Source organism: Sinocyclocheilus anshuiensis, unplaced genomic scaffold (genome assembly GCF_001515605.1).
Source record: "Sinocyclocheilus anshuiensis isolate Anshui unplaced genomic scaffold, SAMN03320099.WGS_v1.1 scaffold1569, whole genome shotgun sequence".
In the NCBI taxonomy this organism is placed as follows: domain Eukaryota; kingdom Metazoa; phylum Chordata; class Actinopteri; order Cypriniformes; family Cyprinidae; genus Sinocyclocheilus; species Sinocyclocheilus anshuiensis.
This window is the reverse complement of record NW_015540100.1, coordinates 325,077-335,862: the sequence shown is the minus strand read 5'-3', so window position 1 is coordinate 335,862 and position 10,786 is coordinate 325,077. Positions and strand designations below refer to the sequence as shown.

The following is a 10,786-nucleotide window of genomic DNA, read 5'->3' as shown; positions in this document are numbered from 1 at the left end:
GTCCTTCTGAGAGAAAAAAAAAAAAAAACAGACACAAAAGAGTCACTAGTTGTGATCTTGAGCTATACAATGTATCTGGAGCAGCTCAGATTATTTTGAAATCTCAAATCTGAGAACAGATTTGGAGATCTGTACTAAAAAAGTTGCTCGGAGAAAAATTGTTTATAGCTTTTGTACTATTATTGTGAACTGCACAATTGCTGCTTCTGTCACTTTTTTTCTTGAGAAGAATTGTGTTTATTTAGATGTGCGGAATGTCTTTACAACCACATCAAACGGGAGACTTTTCAGACACGCACTCCAACTTCACCTCAGCCTCAGACGTGAGTCAAACTTTCATGATCTCCAGCTGGAGTGCCCATGAGCTCCTCTAGAGGGCACTCCATTCTGTACCTTGCCATTCACTCAGGACTCCATTTCCCATAATCCTTTGCCCGGACTCATCAAGTGCATCACCTGTCTCTCATCAGATCTGATCATCAGTTCACAGCTGTCTCACATTAGTAGGACTATAACAATAGCACACACACTCTCTGTCATCGCTGGTGATTGTATGTTGTATAGCTCTTCCGTGGTTTCTAAGTTTCCGTGTTTCTAGTTTCTCTGTTTCCTTGCCTTTGTGTTTTGATCCCTGGACTGTTTTCTTGTTTATGATTGTTTTGCTGCCTGCCCTGACCATTGCCTGATTATCTGGATTACTCTTTTGCCTTGCCACTGCCATCGTTGTTTGCTGTTGTTGACCATGCCTGGTTGACTACGCTCTTATTAAAGCCTTGCATTTGGATCCCCACTTTGTCGTCACGCCTCCCTCGTTACACAAACGAGCGCAGAAAACAGTACAGGAGACGAGGAGCTTCAGTAGAACAACAGTGAACTGCGGTCAGATGAGATGTTCTCAGGTCATATGTCAGTAAAAACGAATCTTCCTGTCCTGTCAGCCGTTATACTGTGCTCGTAGCACCTGTATCATTTCATATTAAAGCGCGAATTAAACTACGAGCATGCGTGTCAGATCCGCGTCACGTTCTGCAGTAAAAGAAAAAAAGGAAATCAATAACTTTTGTAGCTTTAAGGATTCATCTATATTTAATTTAGAATTTAGTGTTTGATAACTTTATTCAATTTCTGTATATTTCCTACTTGCTGAAGGGCACAAGTAGCTAAATATGACGCTAAATATGAATAATGGGTTTATGTGAAGATTGTTCACATTTATGTGAAGAAGTTCACTTAAATTATATATGTTTGTTTGTCCAAGTGGTTCTGTATTTGGCACATGTAAACATTGTTACATTCTTTACTTACATAAAAAATGTAATAAAAAAGTCCACTTAAATTAGTTGTCATTTTTTAAAGTCTAATAAATGTTAAAAACGATAGCTCTCAATTATACTGTAATGTTGAATGACTATATATGAATGGTTAAATATTAGAGAAAAAAATAATAAAAATTCCTAGAGACATCAGTAGTATTGGTGTCAGTGATACTCTCAGTCATAAAAAAACATACCATTAAACAGAGATTAAAAATATACTGTCTTTATGTTGTTCCTACATTAATTTGAAGATTGAATGTGAAATTATTACAATATAAAAGTATATTTAAAAATTTTCATGTAATAAAACATGGCTTAATGCATTAAAACTGTATTTTTAAAAATGCCAAACTCAATTAACATTATTAATAAATCATAGTATGTACAGACAAGCAGTTTATTGAGTTTGGTATTAAAAGAAACTAACTATTTTAATGCATTTAGCCACGTTAAGCATTTTACTCCCATAAGGAAAATGCTTAATGTGTAATTAAACGCATTGCGTTCGTATTATGGACTCATATCTGCTTGTCTGTACATAGTATGATTTATTAATAATGTTTATTGAGTTTGGTATTTTTAAAAACACTGTTTTAATGCATTAAGCCACGTTAAGCGTTTTTCAATGATCATTTGCATTGATGCATTTGGCAGACACTACATCTTTGCATTCCAAGTGTGACCAGTTCATGCATTCTCTGGGAATCAAACCCATGACCTTGGTGTTGCGAGCGACATGATCTACTGTTTGAGCTACAAATATGATATTTTTTTATTTCAGACTGACAGGAAAAATCAAGCAGCTGGAGAAGCTGTGCGGTGTGTCAAAGATGTCTGAATGTGTATTTAAATCGCAACTTTAAGGCCAGAAACACAGTATGCAACACTAGATCAGTGCATTACATGACTGTATATATGTAAAGGGTTATTACATGCAAAAAAGATAATTCTGTCATCATTTATTCTCATGTCATTCAAAACTGTATGATTTTCTTTCTTTCTCCTGTGGAATGCAAAAAGAATATATTTTGAAGACCAAACAACATTGGACCCCATTGACTTTCATCATTTGCACTGCAACAAAAATATTTTTTTGTTTTCCAGTACAAATATCTAAACATTCATAAATCAAGATGCATTTATTTGAAAAGCAAAATGACAACATACGCAGTTTTGTTTTCTGAAAAAATGACCAAAATGAACTGTGTTTATGCTTAAAACAAGAACAAATATCTGCCAATGGGCTCAGAAAAATACACTTGTTTTCCGTTTTAATTAAGTTGATTTTTTTGACTCCACTGACAGATATTAGTTCATGTTTTAATCTTAAAATCACTTCATTTTGATAAATTTCTCAGAAAATAAATCTTCATACCTTATATCATTTTGCTTGCATCTTAATTTAAAAATAATTAGATGTTTGTACTGGAAATACCGAGTAATAAACTCATGTTTTGCAGTGTGGACATCAGCATTCATACGATTATAGTTTTTATAAATATTCTGAATTGTTTTTATTTTCATATTTTGTGTTTTCATTTTAATTTAACTTAAAAGTTTTAGTAATTTTGCTGTGTGTTTTTGTCATTTTTAGTAGTTTTTTGTGTCTATATAGTTTTTATTTTATTTTTTTTTTTCAGTTTTAGTTATTTAAGTAAATCAAGTTAACTAAAAGTAAATGAAAATGAGGAATGCTGCTTTGGCAACTAGCTGAAATCATTATTTTATTTTATTTCACTTAACTTTTAAGTCATTAAAAGTACAAAAAAAAGTTTTTTAATGGTTTTAGTTGCAGTTTCAGTTTTAGTTAACTATAATAACTCTGGTGGACAGAAATAAGAAAGTAAGTCATACAGGTCTGAATGACACGAGGGGAGTAAATGATGACGAAACAATCATTTTTAGGTTAAAATGTGGAGACTTACTTGTCCTGAATCTGGATGCGGCTCCAGTAGAGCGGTTTCATGGGGCAGGCCGGTTGGTCTGGTCCCGTCGCCCGCTGGGGTTTTGATGAAGGTCTCGCGGTCGGTCTGGACGCACACGTTGCGGAAGCTTTTGGGCGGCTGCTCGTCTTCTGTGGAGACACAGACGTCCTGTAGCTCGCCGCGCTCCTGGACGGTGTTATACACCTGCGTCCGCTGCATCCCGCCGATGAGCGACTCCAGACGAGACACGACCTCCGCATGCTCGCCTCGAACCTGGAAGATCTGCAGCTCGAAATCCGCCTGGAGTCACACACACACCAACAAGCAATTACTATTAGTATGCAACGGACAATAAAAACATCAGGGTTATCACTGTTTATTAAAACTAAACTAAAATAAATCACTTTTGTTTTAAGCTAGTTACCAAGGAAACATTTATCATTTTCGTTCAGTTTAACTTGGTTAGCTTAGTTTAAATAATAATATTAATAATTAATAAATAAAGAATAATAAAATAACAGTAATAAATAATAAAAATGAATAAAAACCATATAGATATCTGGAGAAAAATATAATAAAAAAACAAAAACAAACATCAAAATTATTAAAATATGAACTAAATTTAAAATGAAAATTATAAAACTAAAAAATAATTCAAAATATTAAATAAATATATATATAGATATTTAAAAAAAATCTAATAAAAATGAACAAAAAACAACAACAAAAATACTACGACTTTAAAAAAAAAAAAAAAAAAAAAAAAAAACAACAATTCCCTCACTGTTTCCACTGAGCACAGCTCACACACTCTGGTCATGTGGCACACGGTGAACAGATGGGAGGGTGGGATTGTAGGGATGTAGTGTATTGGGGGGCTTCTCCATGTGCTCAGTCAAACACTTGCTTAAGCCTTAAGCCAAATTAACTCAGCGTCTCCCTTTCGAAGTGATTTACAGCAGCCTGGTGCTTCTGAACTTCCCCCAACCCTTCTTCTATGACCAAGACCTACGGCTTCCCAAAGGAGTCATCAACCATGAAAGGAGCCAGGGAAAGACCTCTTGTATATGAATATGAAAATTATCGATGCCCTCACAGTTTGTAGGGCCTTTGGGGATTGAGTCATATGAACTCAACAAGGTTGACTGCTTGGCAGTTAAGCTCCAAATTGGGATCATGGGTGGGGGGGGTGTGGGTCTACCTCAATATTCACAGTAAATAGCCACAATAAAACAGTGAGGATGACAACAGACCATCATCTCTTATTCTGAGCATCATTATGGCGATAAGAACCGCTGACGGCATTTCTGCTGTCAGGAAAAAAAAGCAGGGACTGTGCTCATGCATGAGCATGCATATTAATGCATAAATCAAAGTGTTCTACCTCTCAAAGTACTAGAGCTGGGCATACTAGAAAAACAAAGGGGAAGGTACAGAGAGAGCCTTATGTAAATCAGTGTATTGTTGCAGGGTTTCCTGTTCCCAGCTGTTACGCATTAAGCCTCTCACTAAGTGAAAAATAAATAAATAAGTATCACATGAGTGTTTGTGTAAAACAAATAAACCAGATGAAATGGGTAAGGCAGAGCCAGTTGGTGGTTTATGTTATGAGGATCTTCAGATTGAGAAGAAATTATGCACATGCAAACTGCAATATGATATCTGATGCATGCATTATGATGCATATTGTAGGTACTCATGGAAATAAATATATTTTTGTGTATTACAAAAAAATAATAAAGGGCATACATTTAGAATGTATATAAAACTGCTTCTTTAAAGAAGAGAGTTCCTCATGATGTTTGTTCATATTTCCAGATGAAGCACTCTTTAACGGAGGTCTTGGAGATGCACTCTATCATTTAATAGTTTAAGGTCAGAAAGTTATTTATTTATTTCATTCGGCAAGGCCACATTAAATTGATCAAAAATGACAGTAAAGACGTTTATAATGTCACAAAAGTTTTCTATTTCAAAATACTGTTCTTTTGAACTTCATGTTCATTAAAGAATCCTGAACAAAATGTATTACTGTTTCTGCAACAATATTAAGAAGCACAACTGTTTTTATCTTTGATAATAATAAAAATAGAATAATAATTTAAAAAAGACAAAATTGAAAACTGAAAATTCAGTTTTGCCATCACACTAATAAATTACATTTTAAAATGAAAACAGTTCTTTTAAAATGTAATAATATTTCACAATATTACTATATTACAGTATTAATATTTTGACTGTATTTTGATCAAATAAATGCACCCTTGGTGAACATAAGAAACTTCTTTCAAAAACATAGCAAAACTGTCGGTCAAATTTTACTGACCTCAAACTTTTTGAACGTTTTAAAACATTAATGACAGAAATAACTTGGAAATGTTCCACAGAGACATTTCTTTCTTCTTTGGAAAAAAAAAACACGATAATTTTGGACAATGTGTTTTTTATCCCCTATAGTCACTGGGTCATCCAGTTTAATTTAGAATCCCACTGCTCGGACAAACATGGACAAAAACAAACTTCTTCAAAAAACCTTTTGTGTTCCTAAAAATAAAGAAAATCATACAGATTTGAACAAAAAAAGAAAAGACATGAGGATGAGTAACTGATGACAGAATGTTTATTTTGGGGTAAACTATCCCTTTAAGAACATGGTAATGAATACTTCAGTTTTTCACTGCCTCCTCATTTTGACTCACATTAAATTAAACCCTGTACTCTGACTCAGATCCATGCATTTGTTTCTGAGTCAGTGTGCTGTGGTGTCTGATACAGTGAGGATGTGTTTAAAGGTGGATGAGTAATTTGTCCCAAGGCTTGAGCTAAACCGTGATAAATAAGCCTGTCACATTCATTAGTGCTGGGCCAGAGAGTACTGCACACCTCAGACTACACACCACACTTCATTCATAAAGACCAAGAAAAATACTGTACACAAATAATAAAATCATCCAAGAACTTCTCGATCACACGTCACACGTGTATAAAACCCAACATCCATTCAAAAATATAATAACTTTCCCTTCACCCTCACACATGATTATGAATGGCTTGATGGAGGCGCAGGAGGTTGTGAATGGGGTCTTTGTGACTCGCAGCCTCTTTTCTGCCTCGGGAAGTCAAGGCGTCTTTGGAGGAGACGTGCTGGATGGAGGGTACACATGACTCCACATCATAAGCAAACACAAAGCCGCATTTATCCAATGCCTCACTTCTTTATTTACCCACAAGTCAACAGAAAATCAATACACACGTGCACTCAGACAAAGACTGGCACATGGCGCGAGAAAAAGGAAACTAGTTTTTAGCGATTCGCCCACACACCAACAAGCAATTACTATTAGTATGCAACGGACAATAAAAACATCAGGGTTATCACTGTTTATTAAAACTAAACTAAAATAAATCACTTTTGTTTTAAGCTAGTTACCAAGGAAACATTTATCATTTTCGTTCAGTTTAACTTGGTTAGCTTAGTTTAAATAATAATATTAATAATTAATAAATAAAGAATAATAAAATAACAGTAATAAATAATAAAAATGAATAAAAACCATATAGATATCTGGAGAAAAATATAATAAAAAAACAAAAACAAACATCAAAATTATTAAAATATGAACTAAATTTAAAATGAAAATTATAAAACTAAAAAATAATTCAAAATATTAAATAAATATATATATAGATATTTAAAAAAAATCTAATAAAAATGAACAAAAAACAACAACAAAAATACTACGACTTTAAAAAAAAAAAAAAAAAAAATGAAAACAGACAATATAAATAACTAATTCAAAATATGACATATTTGAAAAAAAAAACTAATATTCATCAAAATTACCAAAACTTTAAAATTAAAATGAAAAACAAAAACTATAAAAATAAAAACTATATTAATACAAAATATTAACAAAAACTATTACAGTATATCAATGACACTGAAACAATGCAAAACATGATTTTCTTCCTCAGTTTTTTTTTTGTCTTGTTTTCCAATACAAATTTAAAACATTTTTAAATCAAGATACACTTACTTTAGATGCAAAATCACATTGGATAAGAAGTGTTGTTTTCTGAGAAATTGATCCAAATTGAGTTTATAACAACAAATATCTGCCAATGGGGTCAAAAAAGGGTCAAAATATTTTAACATTATTTTAACAAGTTCTATACAGATATTTGTTCTCGTTTTAATAATAAACTCACTTAATTTTGTTTTGTATCCAATTTTGACTTAATATCCAATGTTATTTTGTGTCTCCAGTAAATGTATCTTGATTGAAATGTTTGATATTTGTACTGGAAAACAAGATAAAAATACTGAGGAAGAAAATCATGTTTTTTGTCCTTTCTCCAAAAATCCAGAGGACGAATATCACTTATTGTCAGCCAGTGCAGTCCGTCTGATTCTATCACATTCAGACTCTTTCTACAGTCAGAAATAACGAAGAGTTTTCTTGAGTCGCAGATTTACAGATGAGTTCAGCAGTAAAGCATCATCTTATTTCATAAGAGGAGCCACCAGGAGCATCTGGAGTTCATCAGAACATCACGGCTCCCTTCACGCTGCCCTCACATTCAATATCACTGTTTACAGTCAGAGGTCAGCACATTAAACACTAGAGAGACATTGACCTGCTGCTATGAGCAAACGCGCTTCTCTGGCAGACTGACTGAACATGAATGAACGCTGTCTTCCTCAGTATTTCAGGCTTGTTTTCCAGCACAAATATCTCAACTTTCGTCAATCAAGATAAAAAATGTATCAAAATGTATAAAAATAACAAAAACAAACAAATCTAAAATAAAACTAAAATTAATGTAAAATTTACGGAAAATATAAAAACTAAAACCAACTCAAAATATTAATTAAAACTATAAAGGCACATTAAAAAAATTAAAAATAAATAACGAAAACTTTGACTAAAATTAAAATAAAAATGAAAAATATAAAAATAAAAACTAATCCAAGATATTAATAAAAATTACAATGGTATATTTAAAAAGAAAATCTAATAAAAATGACAAAAACAAACAACAACATTACTCAAACTTTGACTAAAATTGAAATGAAAACATAAAATAAAAAAAATGTTATGAAAATGTTAATAAAAATAGAAAGACATAATAATTAATCAAAACGACAAAAATAAACAGCAACAACAAAAAAAAACTGTAACTTAAAATTTACTTAACCAACGTAAATTAACTAAAATTAAAACGAATACTGCAAATACAAAACTAAAAATGAATTCAAAATTCATAAAAACTATAGAGGCATAATTAAAAAAAATCTAATCTAATGAAAACAACTAAATTACACAAACTTTGACTAAAATTAAAAAAAAAAGGAAAATAAAAACTAATCCAAGATATTAATAAAAATTACAATGGTATATTTAAAAAGAAAATCTAATAAAAATGACAAAAACAAACAACAACATTACTCAAACTTTGACTAAAATTGAAATGAAAACATAAAATAAAAAAAATGTTATGAAAATGTTAATAAAAATAGAAAGACATAATAATTAATCAAAACAACAAAAATAAACAGCAACAACAAAAAAAAAACCTGTAACTTAAAATTTACTTCACCAACGTAAATTCACTAAAATTAAAACGAATACTGCAAATATAAAACTAAAAACGAATTCAAAATTCATAAAAACTATAGAGGCATAATTAAAAAAAATCTAATCTAATGAAAACAACTAAATTACACAAACTTTGACTAAAATTAAAAAAAAAAGGAAAATAAAAACTAATCCAAGATATTAATAAAAATTACAATGGTATATTTAAAAAATAATCTAATAAAAATGACAAAAACAAACAACAACATTACTCAAACTTTGACTAAAATTGAAATGAAAACATAAAATAAAAAAAATGTTATGAAAATGTTAATAAAAATAGAAAGACATAATAATTAATCAAAACGACAAAAATAAACAGCAACAACAAAAAAAAACTGTAACTTAAAATTTACTTAACCAACGTAAATTAACTAAAATTAAAACGAATACTGCAAATACAAAACTAAAAATGAATTCAAAATTCATAAAAACTATAGAGGCATAATTAAAAAAAATCAAATCTAATAAAAACAACTAAACTTTGACAAATTAAAACAAATAAATATATAAAACATAAAAACAAAATTTTAATAAGAGAATATAATGATACTAAAATAACACTGCTATACATACAATGCAAAACCTGATTTTTTTCCTAAATGTATTTGTCTCGTTTTCCAAACACAAATGTCAAACATTTTTTAAATCAAGATTCATTTAGATGCAAAATGACAGAAGAGGTTTTGTGTATGAAAACTATTGTATCAAAATACATAAAAACAGGACCGTTTCTAGCCAATTTGACGCCCTAGGCGAAATCCCTATTAATTTTATATATATATATATACATTCTTTTCAGACACCAGTTTTTTGTCACATTCAAATTGGTTGTCATAGTAACGACACTAATTTGTGGAGATTCAGCGCATTGTGAGTTCCACAAATCTGAATGCATTATTTGTAAATTGACTGTTAAGATAAACATTTTGCACAATTTATTATCTGTAATATCATTGTGTTGTCACTAGATGCCTGTATAGCTCTATGTAACTATCCCTAGTAGCTAAGACATTGCACATAATTTACACATAAATCACACATAAATTAATTTTATTACATTTGGATACATGTTTAGATATTATCAATGGCTACTTTTTGTCTTTATCTGTTTTTTATTCAATTGTTTTGTTGTTGTTGCTTGAAACATTGATTTAAAGTGTCAGTTATTGCATTATTATTTCAGTCAAACCTATAAAACCCTTTGTTACCCCAAACTACATATAAAAGCCTGATCAGTGGCATAAAGTAATCAATGCAGCTACTTAATCCTTTGCTACTCATTAACACGTGAACAACATGATTTATCAACTGCCACAGCTCGCCTATGCCTAGAAACGGTACTGCATCAAAATGAAGTGAGTTGATCATTCAAATCAAGTGTATTTTTCTGACCCCGTTGGCAGATATTTGTTCTTTGTTTTAATCATAAATCCACTTCATTTTGGTACATTTTTTGATACATCATTATTTGAAGAGTTTGGTTTCAAAACGCGATAAACGCCATTTAAAAAAAAATGTAGTTTCCGCCAAAATCAGTATTGTATCTGGTTGCTATTGAAAAGTACATTTTTAATTTTACGCAAAATGCGATATCCGCCGAGTTATTCTGTCATGTTTTCTCCCTTTCTTTCCAAACCGCGACAAACGCCAGTCTCCCTTCTCTGCAGAATGCGATATATCCGCTCAACCAATCACAGCGCACCATTCCACGCACTGTAAACGGTAACAACCAATCACAGCGCACCATTCCACGCACTGTAAACAGTAACAACCAATCCCAGCGCGCCATTCCACGTACTGTAAACAGTAACAACCAATCACTGCGCATCATTACACGCACTGTAAACAGAAACAACCAATCACAGCGCACCATTCCACGCACTGTAAACAGTAACAACCAATC

The 10,786-nt window shown here is 31.5% G+C and overlaps 1 protein-coding gene across 1 annotated transcript in view; it reads right to left on the bottom strand.

Moving 5' to 3' along the window:
- LOC107687211 (formin-like) overlaps nt 1-10,786 on the bottom strand; it is a 96,361-nt gene that overhangs the window by 61,650 nt on the left and 23,925 nt on the right. The window contains 3 exon segments of the mRNA XM_016484447.1: nt 1,141-1,143; nt 3,242-3,294; nt 3,296-3,541. Of these exon segments, the coding sequence (XP_016339933.1) occupies nt 1,141-1,143; nt 3,242-3,294; nt 3,296-3,541 (302 nt within the window).